Source organism: Heloderma suspectum, chromosome 3 (genome assembly GCF_057233095.1).
Source record: "Heloderma suspectum isolate Gila_16-S chromosome 3, 16-S_ref, whole genome shotgun sequence".
Taxonomy (NCBI): Eukaryota; Metazoa; Chordata; class Lepidosauria; order Squamata; family Helodermatidae; genus Heloderma; species Heloderma suspectum.
In genome coordinates this window covers 259,615,303-259,638,802 of record NC_139460.1, presented here as the reverse complement: position 1 = coordinate 259,638,802, position 23,500 = coordinate 259,615,303, and the positions used below count along the sequence as shown (strand labels likewise).

The 23,500-nt window shown below is 47.8% G+C and overlaps 1 protein-coding gene across 5 annotated transcripts in view; it reads right to left on the bottom strand.

The window, feature by feature from the left end:
- LZTS2 (leucine zipper tumor suppressor 2) overlaps positions 1 to 23,500 on the bottom strand; it is a 75,997-nt gene that overhangs the window by 23,944 nt on the left and 28,553 nt on the right. For 2 of the 5 annotated variants that reach the window (XM_084846484.1, XM_084846483.1), the window contains exon 2: positions 13,574 to 13,643. The exons of 2 other annotated variants lie outside the window; for them this stretch is intronic. Coding sequence is in view for 1 of the 3 variants with exons in the window: in XM_084846483.1 (XP_084702609.1) it covers positions 13,574 to 13,643 (70 nt within the window). In the remaining 2 variants the exon portion in view is untranslated. Of the gene's footprint in view, positions 1 to 7,733; positions 10,965 to 13,573; positions 13,644 to 23,500 lie in introns of those variants that run through there. One more of the 5 variants, XM_084846485.1, reaches the window with a different exon arrangement.

Below are 23,500 nucleotides of genomic sequence, written 5' to 3'. Positions count from 1 at the left end.
GCTTGGGAAAACCAGGAGTGGTTTTTTATGAAAGGACTAGGAGCTCAGTTCCAGTGCTGCAAACACATTCTTGGGCGCAGGATGTGTTCATTGCACAAAGCTCCTTAACTTTGAGTTACATCTATTCCTGAACCCCCAACAACTATTTTGCTCCTCCGGCATAGGAAACTGCATTGACTCTATTTAATAAATTATTTATAAACCAACTTTCAGGGTCATTGCTGTCACAGGGCACTGTACAAAATAATTATACAGACAAATATAACAATATATACAGTCATCCACTTGTACCATCTATGATACACCCCTTAAAATGGGCAGTAAAATTTAATCAAGATTTCTTAATAAAAAGCAGAATGGAATAAAAATGTCTTAAGAATTCTTATGAAATCTTCAGTGATGAGACCATATGTACTTTCTGGGGAGGTCATTCACAAATTCAGGGCCACCACAGAAAAGGCCCTTTCCTTAATATCCCTTGAACTGATGTCTCTTTTCCACTGGGCCAGACAGGGCCGCTGAGACTGATCTCACTGCTCGGGCAGACTTGTACTGGTGCAGGCAGCCCTTCAGATAACCTGGTCCCAAACCATTTAAGGCATTAAAGACTAAAACCAGCACTTTAAATTGGGTCTAGAAACAGGCAGGCAGCGTAACCAGTACTGAATAGGTAACATATGTTCCAAGCATACGGAATCCTGTCTTCCAACCATATGGCCCCCACAAGCATTCCTGCTGCTGCATTCTGTACCAAGGGAAGTTTCCAAACTGTCTTCAAAGGCAGACCCATGTAGAGCGCCTTATAGTAATCTAGTGTAAATATAACCAGCATTTATAGCTCAGGAAGCATTCACAGCTAAACTTCAGACAGGAAGACAAATCCAGAGAAGGGGACCACACTTTCCAACATTCATCCATCCATCCATGCAGGGAACCATGCCCTTTTCCACCCCCACACTTGCTGCTCCTCTTCCTCCTGGATAGGCATCTGCCTGGAAACCAGATCTTCGTTTCCAAGCAGGCTCCTGCTGCTTTAGGCCCTGTTTGGTGTCAGGATCCTCTTGTCTGTCACATAATCAACATCTCCCAGCAACTGCCAGGCTAAGGGATTATGGGAGAAATAATCCACCAGCACTAGCAGCAGCAGAAGCTATAGTGGGAAACAAAGCTCCTGTTTTCATGCAAATGTTGGCCTAAACCAATGAGCCTGAAACTCCAGGGAGGTCCTGAATTTGACCTCACAGCTGGGCCACTCTCAGAGACAACAGCCTAGGAAAGTTGCAGACGGTGCCACTCAGGCCTAGCACCTGGGAAACCTATTATACAAGAGAAGAGAGCGCAGTAATCAGGTCAGTTCAGAGAAGATTTGGGGAGGAAGCTTTTTTTATTTTTTGCAACAGAAGGTGTCACAAATATTTCAGTGAGCAATTCTCAAAATATCAAAACATCCTAAAAATGAGAAAGCAAAACAGGCAAGTTTCTAGTTTTGGGGTGCCAAGGAACATCCTGGATTGTATTCCATCATGAGGGCTAGAAACATTATTTAATAATTAAAATCAATGGCTTAATGAAATTTCATAAGTCCAGGAGCTAGGTGGCTTCTATCTTACAACAGCTCCTAAGAAAATGACATACTATTACTATCCCCTTTACATTAAGGACAAACTAAACAAATCTGCCTTAAACAAGACTGAAAAAAAAAAATCAAAGAGCCTCATCATCCCAGTGCTTACAAATCTGGTATTGGTACTTAAGAGTTTGATCCTAGTGCCTGGGATATCTGTCCAGGCCTGATCACTAGGATTAATCAAATAGAGGTTTCATTTTAAATTGCCCATGTTCTACATTTCTATGTTTTTGATTCTTTAATATTCAATATGCAGTACCTCTTGGAAAGGCCAGAATTCAAATCAATATATAAAAATTGGGTCTGGGAAAATCCCAAGCTCCTGGTTGCCTAAAGATGTAATACAGCATCTAGAAATTTGAACATCCTTCCATCCATACCTATAAGAGTTTGTAACACCTGTGGGGGTAAGCTGTGTGGATAGTAAATAGTGTTGTCCTGTGAAAAGGTAAGACAGGTGTTCAAATCCTGGAAGAGCCACATTGCTAGATTCTCTCTCTCTCCCCTTCAGTTCTTCAGCTGAAAAATTGGAGCACATAATGATAGGAAAGCATATTAAAATTCCTAATTAAAAATTTGCTAAGCATTGTTATTTATGATGCCTTCCACTTTTAACTTGATTTTTTAAGGTTAAAGGTGCAATCCTATGCATGTTTAGACAGAAAAAAGGCCTACAATTCCCAGCATGCCCCAGCCAGCATGGGTGGCTGGGGGATGTTGGGTGCTGTAGGCCTTTTTTCTGTCTAAACATGAATAGCATTGCACCCTAATTCACTTTTCCTATTAATTCAAAAGGCTTTCTAGATTTGAGAAAACCACATACCAGCATCTTCTACACAACTTATGACTCCAGAACAAGCATTGCATTGGGATGCGCTAGTAACTTTCAGAATACGCTCCTAGATTATTTTTATTTATTGCTTGCATTTATGTGCCTCCTTTACAGTATGTTTTGTGCATTCAACATCCTCAAGAATTGTGAACTTGGATGGCACACTCAGTTGAAGTACTTTTAAAAGTCATTAACATATTCTAGTAGGGTCAGACAGTATCTCCAACACCACCAGCACCAGCTTTGCTCTGGTCATCAGGAGTCACCACAACTAGAAGCTGGATGTCAAGAATTTGTGAGTCTGACCCCATCACCACCTCTATATTTCTTTTTGGGAAGATTTACAGTAGACAGATTTTGCTCAGGCTCTGTGTCTAATCCAACTGCAATATTTAGATCCAGGAGGTATTTTTTTAATCCTGGTCAAACTTAACAGGGTCCCTGAAAATTTGTTGCCGTCTCTTGTAGATCATGGTCCAGTTTGCTTATTTTAGTTTATCTGGAGCTATTTGCTCTCTCGAGCACTTTGCTATGCTGTGATTCCCTTGCTCCCAAGGAAGCTATAAAGTACAGCATCCCATCATGACAGAAACATTGTCATGATGGGATACTGTATGAAAAAGGTGACAGCAGCAGGTGCTACACAGGGGACAAGACATTGTGGGGCCAAAATGTCACGAAGAACCTACCAAAGCATGAACATTAAATCCCTCAGACAAAACCAATCTGCAGGAGTGCATCCCATCACTTTTAAGAACAGCTCCACTCTCCCCTGCATCAGGGCAGGCCACATGATAGCTACACACATGCTGAGCTAATGAGTTATGATCATTGTGAGCCCATGAGTGCTGGATGGATATGGCGTAACAGGCCACCCAGAAGAGCGGCCTAGTGCATGTCAATCAGGGACAGGAACCAATAGGGGCATGGCTGGGTCAGCCCAGCAGGGATCCTCCTCACACATTCCAGATCAGCCATGGGGAGCAACCATCCTCACCCTCTCATCGAGCCCAGTGTGTGTGTGCGCGTGTGCGCGCGCGCGTGTGTGTAGAGAGAATTAACCCTCATGGTAACTTGTGCCAGTGCGGGGGAGCCAGCAGCTGCTGGGTGATGTCCCAGCACCACTTCCTCCCCCACCCCCAGGAAATCCATATAGTTAATCCAGCCACAGTCACACAAGATGTGAAGAGGAAACTTAAAGGTGCAAATAGGAGAGGTAGCTTTCTTAGTATCGTGAAAGGCAACTACCCTCCCTGCTCCATCACAGCTATGCAACATGAGCTGATCTTGAGTGCAGCACATACACATCTTGGTAAAGAGACCCAACTCCCCAGTCCTCTGGAACTCCAGCATGTTCACACCAGATCTGGAAGGCAAGCAGTTGGCTACACACCTGTAGGCTAGCTCACCATCTCACCATCTGGGCTGGCCCAATCATAGCGGCAAACTAGGCCACTGCCTGGGGTGCCAAAATTCCAGGGGTACCTAACTCATCTATGTGAATATCTTGGAGAGATAGAAATGTGTTGCCAGCACTTTTCGGAAAAGGAGCACAAAGCCAGCTTAGCAGCTCTCAGGCCGGGCAACATTTTCAACACTCCAGGGGACACGATCTGATCGCCCAGTGAACAGAGACATAGTTGTCAAGGGGGAAGAAGGAAGTTACATTAAAAATTAAAATAGTATCCTTTTCAACTCTGGATCATTTAAAATGCTTGTTATGCTAAGGCACAGCGGTAGATTTTAATTTGCTTAGGGCAGCAAAACCTTGGGCCAGCTCTGCTCACCACAGTACAGGTTTAAACAGCAAGCAGTCAAAGGATAGATTGGCAGAGGAACAATCTGCAGAGAACCCTAATCCCAGCTAGCTGCAACATGTTAACAAAAATATTTAGCATTTATATAGAACTTTAGAGTGCTTAAAGTGCTTCACGTCTGTTATTTCAGTAATAAAGTTCCACAAGATGAGGTCAGGCTGATTATACCCATATTGCAGATGGGGAAGAGCAGTGTCTTGCCTGCCTAAGACCTCCTGGTGAATTTGTTGCAAAGGCAACAGTTCAGCTGAGGACCTCCTGGTCCACAGCTCCTTAGCCACTTCACAGAGATCTGCACATATGAGCAACAATCCTACGTCAGCAATTAAATTTTCAATAAGGGCCATATTTAGAGGTTTAAGAGTCCTTGGCATCTGCATTAGTGTCTGTGAAAGAAAGAAGCAGAGGTCCATGCAGCATGGACAGCACAGATGAGAAGGCATCAGTTGTCTATCCTTACCCTACATGGATCTGAGAGTCACAGACTGTAACCATAGCTTTAAACATAGCTGTAACCATGTTAGAAATCCATGCTTGTCCTCCACTGGGAGACCAAAGAAAGGAAGCTCACGGCCACCACTGCAGCATCAGAGCCACACACACTTCCAATCAAAAGTATCAGACCCTCACCACATTCCCCCAAATCCAGCCTGTCTCTCCCAGGGGCTTATTTTCCCACAACGCTTTGGAAGGAAACATGCCACTTGTACATGGTGAATGAAGGTTCTGCAAAGGCATCAGAAAGCGCCTTTTGCCTCCACTTTTAGCATTAATCTTACGCTCTGTGCCTGCACAACAATGCTGTTGGGAGAACAAGACACTGCAGGGAAGGGAAGGAGGAGAGCGAGGTCAGGTCGGTGCCCACCCTTCCCCCATCAGTTCCAGCTGAAAGCAGAGAAAAGGGGGAGGCATCTGCTGAAGCCATCAAGCCCATCCAGCCGAAAGCTGCAGGAACAAAGAACGTGATCAGAGCAGGCAGACCCTAACCTTTACACAATCCCTGTACTCCTCTCAGCCCTGCTGGCAGAGTGTACCCAAGAAAAAGCCTGCTTTGCTCTTTGCACGCACGGATGCACCAATCACAAATGATTCCCTAAATCCCAACTCTGGCAGTTTGCACACCAGAGAGGCTTCCTAGCTCTTTGATACTTTCGCCCCTATCCATCCTCAGTTGACCAGCATATGGCCTGGGAGGAAGTTACAAACAGCACCACTTTCCCTGTCTCCTCCAATACCTGCAAGACTAAATGGCCATCTGCAGGGAGCTTTAAAAGTGCTGGGGATTTCAGGGGCCACAGTTTCTTCTTTATAGAGAATGGAATGGTGATTCACAGACACATTCCAAAAGGTGGCAAGGCAGCACTGCCTCTGCCAAACAATTCCGAGGCTCAGACACGATCTCAAGGAGCAACAGAAGTCACAAATACAAAGGAAGCTAGAGGCAAGAGTCCAAAACCAATGAGTTGCAATGCCTGCTTCCTATTCTCAATCCTCCTGACCCCGGGGCATCTCATTTCTCCAAGAAAGGTAATTAACATACAGAGCACCCTCATATATATCTAGCTTAGTAGATTTCTTGTTTGTTTTTATCCTTGTATTTTATTTAATTGTTGTTTTAATGAATTTTGTACATTGGCCTATGATTTGATAATGAGGGTGATATTATTATTATATGAATATGACTTCAACAGAGAACCATTCAAATCCCCACTCAACCAGGACTTGTGTCAGCATCCAGGCTCAGTGGTAGAGCACATGCTGTGCATGCAGAATATCCCAGGTTCGATCCCCAGCTTCTCCAGGTAGGGCTAGGAAAGAATCCTGCCTGCAACCCTGGAGAGCCGCTGCCAGTCACCGTCGACAGTACTGGGCTAGATGGACCAACGGTCCGACTCAGCGTAAGGCAGCTTCCGATGTTCCTATGTAGCACAAGAAAGCTGTGTGGGCAAAGTTTGGCCTGCTCAGCGCCACACACATGTTCCACAATGATAAGCCACTGTGAGCAAACAAGCACATTAAATGAGCCCTTTTAGCCACTGCGTCCATCACACACGCTCTCCGGGTGCTTCTGAAAGCCTGCCAGTTTAGTCCGGCAGTTTTTGCCCCTCCAAGTATCAGTTCTGCCTAACTTTCTCATCAGCCTCCCCATACCCAGGTATCTCCTCCTCTACCAAAAATGATATACAACCCTCACTCACCCTACAATTGCCTCATTTTCACACACCATGTGCACCCCGCTCCCCAAGTCCCTCTTCAGAACCGAGGAGCGAACACAATCTGCAACAGACGTCCCGTGTGTGTGTGTGTGTGTGTGTCCCCCTGCTCTCCAAATATGCTGGACTGCAACTCCCAGAATTCTGGGAGCCCATCACATCTGGGGGGCACCAGGTTGGGGGCGGCTGCTCTACAATGGCGCAGTGAGGGTGGGGGGCTGATTTGGCTTTCCAGGCTGATCGTCTAGACTGTGCTTGTTGATGCCACTCCAGGAAAGCATCCCGGCACGCACAGCCCCTCCAGCCTGGGGGGCAGCAGGGCAGGTGGATAAAGCCCAAATGTCCTTCCTCACGAGCCAGCAGTGACTGACTCAACAGGCAGGCAGGCAATGCATCTTCGTTCTCCTGAAGGGGGCTCCGCCGCAGTCTGGTGCCAGGGGAGGGCTCTGGCCGGCACCCAGCCCGGGGGCCTTCGCCAAGCCAGCTCCTCCCTGCACACCGCCGGAGCGAGTCCCAAGGAGGCGGAGGAGGGAGGCCACGGTCAAACTTTCCCCATGAATGAAAAGAAGAAAGCCGGGGAAGCCCACTAGGCCAGATGGGGAAGCTCACGGTCTGGCAGAAGGCTGCCCCACCACGAGCAGAGGGCCGGGCGGGAGGAAGGGGGCACCTTCTTGCGCGCCACAAGCCCGGCAGGAAGAAACCTCCTCCGCCCTTCGAGGGACAAAGTAACGGGCAAGAGGGACACAGGCCAAGCGCTCGGAGGCCGCCCCTCGGGCGAGAGGACGCGCAGCTCTGTTCCGACGACCCGGGCCGACGAGGGCCAAGGGAGATTCGGGCCGGGACAACGTATACAAAGCCGCTGGGGCCTGGGGCGGAGGGAGGAAATCACGCCAGAAGCATCGACTAGGCGCACAACCAGGAGCGCAGCGGGACGGCACGGCCAACTCGGTCCCTCCTCCCCCACCACCCCCACCCCCCACACGCCCCGGGGAGAGGAGACTGGAGGAGGGAAGATGGGGAGAGGGGCTCGGAGCTGAGGAGAGGCAGCTCAGCGGAGGCATCGCTGCCGGCCCGATACCCTGGAAACCCCCACCAAGCCTCTGGGTCGCCAACTCCGCGCCCGAGACTCTTTAAAGGGGGGGGGGGTGCGCTGAGGCGGGCGGGCCTAAGGCACCTTCCTCGCCCGCGTCCCCATCGGAGAGCGGATCGTGACCTGACCTCCCACCCGCCCGTCAGTCCCGCACCTGGCCTGGCCGCCTCCATAGTGCCGGTCCACCGCTCGGCCGCTCCGGACATGGTTCTTCTCCCGGCCGACTCACAGCGCCGCCGCCGCGTCTCGACAAGTTTGAACAGGCTCCTCCCCTCGACTACCCGGGACTCTGGAGTCTCAGATCCTCCAACCCTCCTCTTCCTCCCTTGCTTGCTTGCTTGCTTGCTTGCTCGCCCGGCCTCCCCCCCCCCCCACGCCTGGCCGGAGATACACGCATGGCGGGCAGGCGCCCCCAACTCCAGGGCGCAGCGCTGCGCGGGCGCGCCCCGAACGCCTCGCCAGCCGTGATGGGCGCCTCTCCAAGCCACCTGGTAACATACCGTGCGCACCTTACTTTCTTTGCATCTGCACTTCTTAAATACGCGATGTAGCGAACGCAGACAGACGCACACACAATTACTACCGCTATTCAACTTTTGCGCCAACGGTGTGCTCGACGCTGTGCAGCAGCGAAGGGCAGAAAACAGATCTGGATCTACTGGGAGAGAACGCTGGGGAATTTCTGGTAGATCGGCACGGATTTCCCACTCACAAAGATCTAACAGTAGGAAAAACAACACTGATCCGCCCCACCCTAAATTATACTGCTGATGAAATGAAAAACGGTGGAGGTAAACAGAGGTGGCGGTTTTGTGTGGAAGGACTGCCAGCTCAATTCTGAGACTTACAACAACAAAGCCCTGGGAACAGAATTCTGTGTGTGTGTGTCTTTTGCACCAGGCTCAGGTTGGATCTCCGGGTTCTAGTAAAAAAAGCAAAAGCAGACCCTACAAGCCTGAAATCTGCTCACCTGCTGCTGTACCGGACAGTGTCTCTTCCCCCACCAATACCATCTGATGGCAAGACATCCGCCCCTTTGCCCACACCCCAATTTCTCTGCATCCCAGAAGCACCCTTCACACTCCACTTTCCATCAGCATGCACACACTCCGTTGTTCTCTCCCTAGGTCCACACCTTCCATCAATACTCAAGGCCTCTGTCAGGCCACAGAAGCCAGTTACATTTGCACCCTGACTGAAGGTGGGCAGTTTTTCTCTGTGTCTTCTGTAATAATAAAAAAAAAGGATGTCTGTCCGTCCATCGGTCCTTCCATCAGTGCCATAATGGCAAGACCATGAAACCTAGTCACCTGAGACTTGGTATGCATACTAAAGGGGGCCTGTGCACCTCAGGGTTATTTAGTTTTTAAAATGCAATCATTAATGTTAATTTGAATGTGTCCTTGTCAAAGCATGCAGTAACATCTTCAGCCACCAGGGGTAACCCTCCCTAACCAGCATGTAGCTTTGCTGTCCATACAGTCTGAAGCCAGGGAAGATTAATAGAATTATATGTGTCTCCTCCCCCTGCTGTGAGACAGCCCTCCCCAAAGGGATTGAGTTGGACAGACCCCTCTCTCAGGGGGCTCTAGGGGTGCACCATGGCAAGAGTCATGCCTAGAGGTGCCAGGAGCAGGCCCGGCCCTACCATGAGGCAGAGTGAGGCAGTCGCCTCAGGCAGCAGGTTTTGGCTGTCATAAAGGGGCAGTAAATGGTTAGTTATTTGCTTAGTTGTTATTGTGTTTCTCCTGCCAGGGATGCAAAGAAGTGCTTATGGGATTTCCTGACTCATGTACCAAAATACCTTTGCTGGCTTTGGATACTATGTACCTTGTTTTGGGTGGGGGTGGGGGTGGGGGTGGAGGGCACCATTTGCTGCTCTGCTTCAGGCAGCCCTGGCCAGCAGGTATAGCTTCACTTAGATGGGGTGCACATAATATGTCCAACTGACAGATGCGAGAGTTGGCTTGAAGGCTTTGCTGTATCAAAGGGAGGGCTATTCCAGCCTGTGCAAAGCCGCTTCCGTTCCCTATTATAAATACAAGTATGAAACTCTCCCCATCATAATGATGGTGATGATTCTCCTGCAACTCAAGAGCATTAATGCAACACTCTCTGATATTATACCTGCTTTACATCATGCACAATTCTTTCCAGAGCATTTCTTAGAGGCAAGGAAGCACTTATGCCATTTTCATTTTATTTTTTATATTTGTATAAAATATACGTTTACAAGAGTCAAGTAGAACATTTGTAATCAGGAGAGATCATCCTGTGTGGTCCCAAAGAAGAGTTGCAGAGGGAGAACCACAATAGAAAGGACCCTCGTAAATGCAGGGAGGGAGGTATCCATAGGAAGATTTTTGCATGCAGGAAGGGTTAGAACAGCTCCTGTTAAAGGGATTACAAAAGCTCAAATTATATAAGGGATTCATCACATGAGGCTGAAATCCCACATCCTTACTGGAGTTTTCTGCTTCTAGATTCTTTGCAGGATTAAGATCAGCTCCGTTAAATAGGTGGACATGTGCTTTGAATCAAGGACCTCCTTTCTTGGCAAGTTCTATATGTTTCTATACATTTCATTTTACAGCCACTAGATGGTGCTGTGATTATAGTGCAACACCGTCATTACACACAGCCAATAGATCAGATTAACATCCCTTATCGCGTTATCTCTCATCTTTTTAAAAGAAGGATAGAGGTCCTAAACTGCGGAAGAGACCCTGGAGGTTGATGACGTTGTGTAAAGGACTCACACACTTCCATGAGCAACCAATGTTGATTGCACAATAGAAGCCCCGTGTGGAGAAGCTCTGAACCAGAAAGCTAACTTTTTCTTGTTGCCACTCTCAACACATTGGCCATGCTGGTGGGAAATGATGGAAGTTGTGGCCCGACGCATCTGAAGGACACCAAATTGGGGAAGGCTGCTCTAGATTTACCAGCCTCAACTGAGCTATCTGTTCCAGCTGAGCTCCAATGTGTTCATAGGACTTTCCCCAGGAACAGCTTCCCCATTAATTTCAATGCAGTGAGCCAGTCTGTGTGGCTGGGTGCAGACTTTTGGAATGAGGTATAGCAGCATTCTCCTTGGGACTGCTGTACACTCAAGTCACACATGGATGGGGCCATATGCCTGCAACAGCTGAAAAGCCGTTGAAAAAATTATTTGGCAAAGCTGAGACAGCAACCAGCTTTCCATGCAATTAACTCAATGTAAAAAAAAAATTAAAAGGGGGAAGAGGAGAGAAATAAATCTAAATTCTATTACTGGAATAAATTACATACAATTAGAGCTAGTATGAGTAAGTGGATAGAGCACTGGACATGGGAATATTATCGGCCTGTTTTGCAGGGTTGTTATGGGAATGGATGAATTTAAAACCACTCTGGATACCAAACCTACCATATAAAAGAGCAATAGTAAGAAATGAAGCACCTTTAATTTACATGTTTTATATTATTAAATAATTTAGGTGAGGAGAAGGCTTTGCATAGTCTGATACTAGAATAGTGGCCAGGAAAGGAAGATCTTGGAATATGGCCACTCTAACTGCAAGAAGCCCGGAAGTTTCCTTCTGAACTGAAAACTCTGGGCAGAAGTTGTTCAGGTAGCTGAGATTTTCCCCCTGAAGGCTAGAAATGTGCTTTTTAAAAAACAAAATTGAAGTGGTTTTCAAAACGTTCTGCTATGTGTCATAATGCAGGATATGTAGGGAATACACAACCAGATGGGATTCCTAGACAATTTGGTGCACTTACCATTAGGGATTTATTATTAGTTATAGTTATACTGGGGGGGTGGAAGGGAGGAGAGAGAAGACATGGGGGCATGTTTCAACGAATGTGAGACCACCTCTCCCAGAAAACTCATGTTCAGAGTAAACATCTCAGGTTCACACAGCTCGTTGCCTCATCGATGCCTCCTTTTCCACTCATAGCTGTGCCATCCTTCGTTTTTCAACCCCAGGTTGCTGCAGTACCCTCTCTCATCCATCCCACAGCTGCATTCAGCCTGTCTATCTTGTCTGTTAGACCTGCTTTCCAGATCTGTGCCGAGGTGAAGTCAGGCGGCACGCTGCCACCTCCACCCTACTGACTGATCTCTTCTTGTACAACTGCAACAGAGGAACCTACAGCACTGCCTGCGGCAAGGCACGGACCCAGGAAGATGGCCGCACGCTAGACTATGGTCTGCTGTAGCACTGTGGCTTGCAATCAATCCGCCCACTGAGGAGACGGAGCCCAGACAGACGGTAGGCAGAGTTCAGGTGCTGGCTGGCCTCTCCCTAGGAGGTGATCCTCCCCCATGACCAGCGTCCCCTTCCTCAAGACCTCATTGAACCCTTTTGAAGTAGGGATGTATGGATCTGGTTACATCTGTTCCCTCGGTGTTTCATGGATTGTCACGCATCTTTGATTCCGTCATCCGCTCACTGACGGAATCGGATTTTTAAAACCAGAATTTCATTCTACTTACACTAATTCACGTTAGCACTAACGTCCACTTGCGCAAATGCACATTAGTTAATGCAAAGTAGTGCTAATGTATATTAGCGCAAATCACCCCAAAAGTGAAAAACTGGTCTGCAAGTTTGCAAAATCCATGTGACTCAGAAAAAGCCAGTCTGCTGCACAATCCACAGGTCAGATTCATAGAAATCTGAACCCCTTGCGGATTTCCCTGACATCCTTATTGTGAACATGCATCTTCTCCCACTGCCTTCACCCCAGAGAAGGAACCTGTGCTTTTTTATTCCCAGGCACCGCTTCCTCTTTCAGCCACAAGAGGGCACCATTGACTTAAACATCATCACAGGAAAATTTAGGGATGTACGAAAGTCGCTTACCTTTTTCGCAGGGGTGCTTCGCGGTGGGGGGGAGGCGCTTCACTTCTCCCCCCGAAGTTCAGGCGAGGGGGGGGAGCCGTCCCGCTTCGCCCGGCCAAAATTCAGGCCGGGGGCGGGGAGGCTTCCCGCCTCGCCCGGCCGAAATTCTGGCCGGGGAGAAGCGCCCCGTCTCCCCGGCCGCGAAACAAAGTGTAAAAAAAACCAACAACCCCGTGATAGGCTACGTAGCGATTAACGTAGCCTATCATGGCTAGATTTCCAAAGTCAGCCGTGATAGGCTACGTAAATCGTTACGTAGCCTATCACGGGTGACTTTGGGGAAAAAAAAAAAAAGCATGTACGCAAATGGCGGCGCCCTATGCCGCCGTTTGCATTCCTTATTTGGTCCCAGTAGTCTACGTAAAGAAGGGTAGTCCCCCCCTTCTAATATTTTACAGGCTCCAACAACTGACACCCCTAAGGGCCTAAAGCACCCTTTCCTAACCTGGTGCTGATGGGAGTTGGACTTCAACTCCCATCAGCCCTAGCCAGCATGGCCAATGGTCAGGAATGCTGGGAGATGTAGCCTAACACATCCTGGAGGGCACTAGGTTTGGTAAGACTGCTCTAAATCTCCCATTGCCCTGGGGCACATGTATCTCTCTGCCCCATAGGCACACTGGGGCCCAAGTCCTGTAATGCTCATCAGAAAAGGTTTAAGCATCAACCAATGGAGGCTGGTGGCTCCAATGTCAGTGGGGCGGTAAATCCACTTTGCTTTTCAGTCAGAACCAGTCAGAACTCTAAAGGAGCTGATACTGTGGGCATCAAATTCTCCTGCTCCACTTGGGCCCCGTCTTTTCATCACATCCTCTCAGGATGGCAGTAAAGCATTCAAGCAGAATGCAGAAGCAGATTCCCCAAAGACAGGGCCTTCACATAAAGAGAAACGTTGCCCCTTCCTACATCCCGGGGCCAGGAGGGTCGGACTCGTTGACCTCCAAGGTCTCTTCCAGCCCTAGGATTCTATGATGTTTTGTCCTGGCTTCAAACACTCTGGAACCAAAGCAGCCAATGTGACACACACCACACCCGCAGCATCCCATAAATAAACTGCGCTCATCCCTCCTGCTCCCATGCCAAGGAGAACAAAAGTCCCTACCTCCTGCTCCTCCGCTCCAGGCAGGCTAGAACAGTCCCAACTCTTCAGATGTTGCACGCAGGGTGGCCTCCTGCACATAAAAAAAGAGGGATGGGTAAACCAAAATAACGGCTTCTTGTTTTTAAATGGAAACGCTTGGCTATGCCCAAGAGAGGCACATATTACATGGCTTGAGCTGGGAGGCTAAGCAGTAGAACTACTTTCCGGAGCAGCAAGGGAATGAGCGGATCTCATTTAGCAACAACTAAATCTGCTTTGAGGAGAGATTTTTTCAGAGGTCTCTAAGGAGGCATTTCTCAACCTGGCACCCTCCAGATGTGTTGAACTACAACTCCCATCAGCCCCAGCCAGCGTTACCATATCCCCTCAAATCTGGCCTACCTTAGATCAATGTCAGCATGGTGATCAGGCCCGATTACTAATTTACTGGGAGCAGTGGAGGCTGGTGAATCCGCTCTAGGTTTCAGTCAGAACCAGTCAGATCTCTAAAGGAGCTCTCCATCACAGCACCTTGGATAGCTCCTTCAGAGCTCTGACTGGTTCTGACTGAAACCTGGCGTGGATTCAACGCCCCACTGACATTGGAGCCATCAGCCTCCACTGACAGGGAGACTTACCAAACCATTCCTAACTTATTCTCAGGCAGGATATTCTCCCCAACAGACCAGCCCTCCTGTGGCACTAACAGTGAGATTGTATACATATCTACTCAGAAGTAGGCCCTATCGAGTTCAATGGGGCTTACTCTCAGGTAAGGGAGCACAGGATTGCAGCCTCTGAGACACTTCACTGTTCCTTGGCTCCTTCTGCCCTCTTCTTCTTTTAGATGAGAGGGGCATGCTAAGGGTCCACTTCGGGATGGGCCAAGTTCAGCGCAAAGGAAATGAAGAGCTCAGAGGCCCTCCAGCTCCTGAACATCAGAAGGCTCCTACATGACAAGGCTCCTCCAGCTCCTGAACATCAGCTGTTTTATCTTCTTGGGAAGAAATGCCCCCGAGTGGGGCCAAGCATGAAGGATCATGCTCAAACACCTCTCCTCTCACTTGTCACAATGCCCGATTTTAACCAATACCCCATGCCTACTTTGTCACAACTTTACTGCCCCTCTCGCACTCCTCGCGTTGTAATTTATTTGTGGTACCAATGTTCATATTCCTGTATTACTCTTAATCCCAACCTGGTATTCCTGCTGCTTGTACCAGCTTTTCCAGGTTCACCCCAGAAACCATCATTTTATGCCTAGATTATGTGGCTGGTCTTCAGCCCCGGCACAAGATCTCCTGCCATTTGAGGCGTCACCGTCACCTCTACCCCCAGCCCCTTGCTGCCAGAGCGCTTGCCGCCTCCTGCCCAGCGGCGAGCCAGAGGGCAGGCTCCCTGGAGAGCCACGCTGGCCAGAGGACATTTTCAGAGATCCAGCTGAAATGCCTGGCTCTGAGGGGGCCCTTCCTCAGAGCCAGGCAGGGGAGGGGTGTACAGGCGATCTCCTGGGATGCCTCTCCCGCGGTATCACTCCACTGACTTTCACAGAGGCGAGGGGAAAGTCCCTTGCCAAAAAACAGCTTGAAAGGGCAGAAGCCCAAACCCCACCAAAGACCCCTAGGCCCACAGGGTCTTTGGTGGTGGGTGGGCTTTCCCCCCCAAGCCATTTTTTGGAAGGGCACCCTTTCCCCCACCTCTTTTAAAGTCAATAGAGCAATATCAGCTTGGGAAAAGCCAAGCGAAGCCTTAGATCAGTGGAGGCTGGTGGCTCCGAGATCAGCGGACTGGTGAATCCACCCCAGGTTTCAGTCAGAGCCAGTCAGAACTCTAAAGGAGCTATCCAAGGTACAAACCAGTTCTGAAACCCGGAGCGGATTCACTGCCCCACTGACATCAGAGCCACCAGCCTCCACTGCCTTAGATGCTGAACATTAGTGGGTGCTCAATTAGCAGCAGGGGTGGGGGTGGCAGAGCAGGACTGGAGCGGGGAGAAGTAATGCTGCTATAACAGGATACACAAGCAGAGACTAAGCTACTTAAGAAGAGCAGGGGGAAACTCTGATTTAGTGGGGGCTCCAGTTTGGAAATACAAGGACTCTGGGTAGAGACTGAAGGTCACTGTAAGATCAAGAGCCCTTTGGGGTTTGGGGGGTTCTGACCACCCACCACTTACTGCTAGCAACCCACTGGCACCTAGAGGCACTCTGCACTAAGCCCCTGATACTGCCGCCCCCTCGGTCGCCCAGGAATGCTAGGCTGCTTCAACGCTGGCTCGGGGAGAAGACATCTCTGTGGCCTGCTTGCAGATCTGAGAAGACAGCCCTGCCCACGCCCCCCGTCACAAGGTTGCTCCAGGCCTTGGTGTTTATTTGATCTTTGGATTTTCGCTTCTTTAAACAGAAGTGCAGCCCAAAGCCCCTGGTGTGACTGTGGCAGCCTCATGATTCGCCCAGCAGCTGTTCCTGGAAATTTACTGGACAATCTTGCTACATGTTGGAGACTGAGGGGGGAGAGAAGGGATGGGCCACTCTTAAAGGGCTATCACACCCTTTGATGGGGGAGCATGATTCAGTAGACAGTGTTGTGTCTGGACATGGCAAAACTAGATTCAAACCCCCACTTATTCACGAGACTCACTGGGTGGCCTTGGGCAAGTCTCAGCTGAACCCAGATCTAGGGATGTTGGAGAAATCCACACTGGATTTATATGAGTTCAGATTTTATGAATCTGACCTGCGGATTCTGCAGTGGACTGTTTTTTTCCAAGTCATGCAGATTCCACAGACTTGCAGACTTTTTTTTTTTTACTTTGAGGGGATTTGCGCAAAAGTGCAATTTTCGCAAGCGCAAACTTGTGCAAATGTGCATTTGCACAAGCATGTGTTAGCGCAAATGCACATTTGCAAACAGGAACAACATTCTCATGCATCCCTAAAAAAATCAGTTTCCGTCAATGAGCGAATGTTGGAACAAAAGAATGAAACACAGATGGAATGGGTTTAACAAAATCCATACATCCCTACCCATCTCACAGGGCTGTAAGTGAGCATCAAATAAGGTACACTGAAAGGGGCCATAGGAAAATATGAAATGCCTGAAATAATGGTATTTTAGAACTATTTAAATCAGATTTTCAAATACTGGCATAGTGAAGCATCCTAGGTTAGGCAGAAAAATATAAATTTGCCTCCGCTGGTAATTACAGGATATGTTTCACATATCTAGATATAGATATAGATATATAGATATATTAACATCCAGACGCGCACACACACACACCATGTGAAACCTAGTAAGATTGGACTCTGGTTTTTAGCTCATGCCATTAACTTCTACACTGCATTAGCTATCAAACTGTACCAAGTTTAAAGTGCTTTAAAGGAGGAATTTAAAGCACATCCAATGCTGGTCTAAAGTAAACCACTCTTAAATAAAAACACTTTTTTGTGTTTATTTGTGTTTATTTGTATTTATTTATTTATTTATTTTATTTATTTCATTTCTATACCGCCCAATAGCCGAAGCTCTCTGGGCGGTTCACAAAAACTAAAACCAAACAACACACAATAAAACAATTTAAAATATATAGAACATTAAAACCACAATATAACAATACAACCACAATAAAACCTAGCAGCAGTACAGGAGTTTAAAATACAGATTTAAAACAGCAAAGATAAAAATTTAGAAAACTAAAATGCCTGGGAAAATAAAAAGGTCTTCACCTGGCGCCGAAAGGAGTACAATGTAGGCGCCAGGCGAACCTCACTAGGGAGCTCATTCCAGAGCTGGGGTGCCACAACAGAAAAAGCCCTCCTCCTAGTAGCCACCCGCCTCACTTCCTTTGGCAGGGGCTCACGGAGAAGGGCTGCTGCTGATGATCTTAAGGTCCGGGCAGGCACATATGGGAGGAGGCGATCCTTCAGGTAACCTGGCCCCAAGCCGTTAAGGGCTTTGAATGTTAACACCAGCACTTTGAATCGGGCCCGGAAATGGACTGGCAGCCAGTGCAGCTGGAAAAGTACTGGCGTAATATGAGCTCGCAGGCCAGTCCCTGTTAACAATCTTGCTGCCCTATTTTGGACCAGCTGAAGTTTCCGGACCGTTTTCAAAGGCAGCCCCACGTATAACGCATTGCAGTAATCCAGACGAGAAGATATCAGAGCATGGATAACTGTAGCTAGGCTATCTCTGTCCAGATAAGGGCGTAGTTGGTATACCAGCCTAAGCTGATAAAAAGTGCTCCATGCCACTGAGTTCACCTGTGCCTCAAGTGACAGTTCTGGATCCAAGAGCACCCCCAAACTACGAACCTGATCCTTTAGGGGGAGTGCAACCCCCTCCAGAACAGGTTGAATATCACCTAGCCGGGCAGACGAACCACCCACTAACAGTACCTCCATCTTGTCTGGATTGAGTTTCAGTTTATTAGCCCTCATCCAGTCCATTACCGTGCCCAGGCACTGGTTCAGAACAGCCACTGCCTCACCTGGTTTTGATGAGAAAGAGAGGTAGAGCTGGGTGTCATCCGCATATTGATGGCACCTCAGCCCACACCTCCGGATAACCTCCCCCAGCGGTTTCATGTAGATGTTAAACAGCATGGGGGATAAAATAGAGCCCTGTGGAACCCCATGGCACAATTGCCATGGCACAGAGCAATAATCCCCCAGCACCACCTTCTGGAATCGGCCATCCAAGTAGGAGCGGAACCACTGTAGTGCAGTGCCTCCAACTCCCAACCCAGACAACCTATCCAGAAGGATACCATGGTCGATGGTATCGAAAGCCGCTGAGAGGTCCAGGAGAATCAACAGGGTCGCACTCCCCCTGTCCCTCTCCCGGCAGAGGTCATCCCACAGGGCGACCAAGGCAGTTTCCGTTCCAAAACCAGGCCTGAAGCCCGATTGAAATGGATCTAGATAATCCGTTTCATTCAACAGTGCCTGGAGCTGTCCTACAACCACCCGCTCAAGCACCTTGCCCAGGAAGGGGATGTTGGCCACTGGCCTACAATTGTTAACATCCTCTGGGTCCAGGTTAGGCTTTTTCAGGAGTGGTCTAATTACTGCCTCTTTTAAAGCAGCAGGCACCACTCCCTCTCTCAAGGAGGAATTTACAACCCCCTGGACCCAGCCGGACAACCCCTCCTTGTTTGATTTAATAAGCCATGAAGGGCAAGGGTCAAGCACACAAGTGGTCGATCGGACTTGGCCAAGCACCTTGTCCGCATCCTCAGGCCTCAGTAACTGAAACTCATCCAATAAAACTGGACCAGACGGTGCTCTGAACGCCTCTACCAATGGAACTGCATTAATGGTGGTGTCCAATTCATGACGAATCTGAGTGACTTTATCCACAAATATATGTTTATTTGTATTTGGGCAACTAACCCCAAAGGGGCATCTTAGGAGTTTTAACTGCCAGCCAGCCCATGCATCAGAAGCTCAGAGTTAAACCACTCATGGAAAAGGACGACAGAGCTCCAAGGAGCCACAATTTGCACTTGACCTGACACTGGAGGGCAGTACTTTGTGCTATACTACTACAGCCCACGAAAGCTTATGCCGGAATAAATGCATTAGTCTTTAAGGTGCCATAAGACTCTTTGTTGTTTCTGCTGCAATGGACTAGCACGGCTACCCCTCTGGAAATTTTTCTGTCTGTTTCAGGTAGATGTACAACCTCTGGTCTTGCTTTCAGAAGTCTGCCCTATATGAGTTTCTCCCTCTCATCCTTCTTAAAACATGGCTGTGTACACTCTACATCTTCTAAAAGTGATATGGGAGGTGGCCCTGACTGTCCTTTGGAAAATACACAGTTCTTCTGCTTCCTCACTCCTTGCACCATCATATCTAACTTTGGAACTGTTAATATCTTCCTTACTCCAGCTTTAGTGAACCTATTTATCTTTCCATAACACTACTTATTCCTGGAGTCTCCAAGGTGGTGCCCATGGGTGTTAATGTGCCTGCAGACACCTCTCCTGGTACCTGCCAGGCTCCCTGCCATTTCTGATTTTTTTTTTTTTAAATTAAGATTGTTTTAATTTTTTTTTCTGGGAAGCTGGCACACTGCATACAGTGCCATCCTTATTTGGGTTCATAAGAGTGCCTTTGTGTTTTGAAGCTCAGACTCCACCTCCGCCTTGCACTTAGGTTCTTGGAAAAGTTACTTTTCTTTTAGTCTCACCAGTTTGCCTTCTAAGAAATTGGTGTTTTGTGGCTGGCCATGCCTCCTTATAGCAGCCATTTTGTGAGATCACCCATGACACTCTTTCAAAATTCCAAATGTGCCCAACCAACCCAAGAAGGTTAGAGACTCCTGATTTACTCCCTCCAGAGACAATATCCCAGAATATGGTCCCGGAGAGGAGAGGGGTACAGCCACAAAGAAAGGAGGGGGCTAGAACAGGCCTGTGCTTCTTGGAACATTTCCAGGTTGTCACTGACCGATGCTTTCCATACTATTCACTTGTATTTAATTTATATATTTATTTTATTTCTAAACTTTTTTTCCAAACTTCTCTCACACACACACTCCCCCCTCATAAAGATGTCTATAATATGAGCATAAAATAGAAAACCTGACCTTAAAATACTAAAACCAAAATTAGAATAAAACCAAATTTAAAGATCCGTGAGAAAGGTAGTGTGATATGGTGATTAGCGTGTCCCACATGTAAACCCCCACTCAGCCATGATGCTCTTACTGGGTGACGTTGGGCCCAGGCATTACCACTCAGCTTAACCTACCTCACAGGGTTGTTGTGCAGATAAAATGGAAAGTGGGGCAAACTATATATGGCAGTCTGAGCGCCTTGGAGGATAGGTGAGATATAACTGTAATAAATAAATAAATAACCACCAGCGTAACAAACTATGATTTAGAAAACAAACGCCAAAACAAAAAGCACATTTTATACAGACTCCTAAAGCCAGCAGTGAGATAGCTTGGGGAGCTTCCCTAGGGAAGGAGTTCCATAGGACAAGACCTAGAGCAGAGAACCCCTTGTTCCTTGTAGCTGCCATGCATACACTGCTTGCTTTGCCTTTAGACTACTACGGTGCACTCTGTTGGGGATAAATTTGATGACTCTGTGGAAGCCGCAGGTGATTCAAAATGTGGCAGCTTGGCTATTGGCTGGAACTTCCTACAGGAAACACATCGCACCAGTTTTAGAAGGGCCCCGTTGGCCCCCAGATTATATCCTGAACGGCCCGGGACCAGGGCATCCCAGGGAGCGCCTCCAGCTCTGCGAACCCTCCTGCGTGCGTCTACCTCCTTTCAAGACCCAGCTCGATGTCACCGGAGGCTAGTGGCTCCAGTGTCAAAGGGACGATGAATCTGCTCCGGGTTGCGGTCAGAACTCTAAAGGAGCTATCAAAAGTGCAGTTCTGACTGAAATCTGGAGTGGATTCATCGCCCCACTGACATCGGAGCCACCAGTCTCCACTGCTCTCTGAAAAGGCCAGGATGGACCAGCCATCAAATGGAAGATGACCTGGGTGAGGGCTCTCCTCACAAGAGCGTGAAACTGACCGAGATCATTTCCCTGAAGCAGCAGAGGCAGGCTGCACAACTCTCCAAGCAAAGGCAGACCTCTGTCAGTTTCTCACATCCCTCCAGCATGGAGTCCCAAGCTTTGTTCTGTTTTTTTAAAAAGCTGCTAGTAAAGCTACAAGAGCCCGAAACCTCTGTAAAAATGGGCACAGAAGCACAAGTTGTGCCTATTTTGCAAGTATATTATGCAGTGCTATGAGAATGGGGAAAACCAATGAAGGCTGATGGCTCTGATGTCAGCGGGGTGGTGCATCCGCTCCAGGTTTCAGTCAAAACTCTAACACAGCTATCCAAGGTACTTTGCTTTGCACCTTGGGTAGCTCCTTTAGAGTTCTGACTGATTTCTGACTGAAACCAGGAGGGGATTTACCATCCCACTGACATTGGAGCCACCAGCCTCCATTGGGGAAACCCCAGCAAGCCAGTCATGGGAACGGCAAAGAAAGACACACACATCGCAAGTCACATTGAGAGGAGCATGCTGCTTGCGGGTTTCTAAAACCAACAAACACCCTCTAGCCTAACATGCAGATGAGCCTTTATGCCAGCCATCCCCAACCGTGTGCTCTCTAGATGTGTTCGACTACAGTTCCTATCATCCCCAGCCATGCTATAGTTATAGTCCGGCACATCCAAAGGGCACCATTGCCAAAAGCTGTTTTATGCAGACAGGTCACGGGGCAGCTCTTGGTCCATTCCTTGGCCCAGTGTGCCCCTGGTTATTAGCAAGTCCTTGTAATACGCTCCAGGATATCCTCTCCCTCCCAAGTCCTGTCTCAGCAATCAGCTTCAGCCATTCTCTTATTCAGCACTATCCTCCACCCTAAGAGAGAACTCAACAGCCTGAACAAATACCAGTTGGAGGAACACTCCACCCAGAACACATCCCTAACCCAAAGCCTCACATGACAGGACGGAATCCATCATGTGCCAGTCATGTGGCTACACGGCACTTTAAAGTCTAGTAAATGTTTAACCCTTCTTAACCTGGTACAGGCAACCCATCCAGCTGCACAGGTTTGGCTGGTACAATACTATGCCACCAAAGCAGATTGCCGTCAGAGAAAAATGTCAAAGTAATCACAGTGGGTGAAGATCATGACACAAGGCAACATTCAGCCAGTTTTAGAACCAGCTTTAGAATGTAATATATTTTTGTCGTTAGTTATAACTTGGGGTGGAAACAGACCTGCCATCAGTAACGATGTGTTTGTAAAGAGTTTGGTTTGTGGTATATATGATTAAACTTCACAAAGAGTATCAGAATAAGACACAGCAAGTAACTGGATAGTAGACTTAATGAAAAGTGGAATACATTTATAACATATTGGAACATTATAGGGGCAGGATCCCACCCATCCTTATCCTTTATCGGGAATTATATATCTAACGTATGGCAGATAACAATTAATTTTGTACAAGATATATATATATATATATATATATATGTGTGTGTGTGTGTGTGTGTGTTATTACATTAAATTACATTAAAATCAAGGACTGAAAGAAATTCATATATTTTTGTGTTCTTATTGTGATTTACCTTCCCTCCCCCCCACACCCCCAATTTTATAAAATTGTAAAATCTTTGTTTCCCAAATAACAGAAATCTTCATCTTCCCTTTTCCTATGATGAAATTATTCTACGGTCATCCCTGCATCACAGGACTTTGCCAATGTGTGCACTTGTTGTGGAATGCTCTAACATAAGGGAAGAAATTGATATTTATTTAGTATTAAAAATGAAAGGCTTTAAGCAGGTATGTATATCAAAGTGGACTATGGCCCAATCCAAACACACAGCCACCCATGAATTAGAAAGGCATGGATCAGCTCCACATAGTAAGCCACTGGTCTGAAGCGGATCCCATCTCCAAATGGTTGCTGTGACCTTACCAATACTATCGTACTCCACTGCGAAAAAGAGGATTTGTGATAACTTAGTTAAAATTGCTGCAACCATGTCAGCAGCGGTGGCACCCGAATGGTTGCAAAGTGAAGTGGCCAACCACAGGAGGTAGCTGCATGCAACTCAGCCCTTAAGAGATGCCATCTTTTGTCAGACAGGCTCTGCAAATTTTGGCGTTTAAGCAACAGCCCCTTCATTAAACAAATCCCAACAAAGCCCATGGAACAAAGCTAGAGCTGTTTTCACAATTCAAAAATATGGGGGAGGCTTGGAATTAAGGCACAGCACAGCCTCTGCAGAGACATGCTCAGAGCTCATGGGAGGGCAGAGTCAGTTATCAGGCCAAGAATCTATCATACAGCAGGACAGATTCCCAGGCCTGCTTCTGCACAGGGCCAGGCTGTCTCTCTTCCTAGGAGCTGGGCTGTTTCCTATCCTTCCTCCTTTCCTTTCCTTGCACTACACAGTACAGA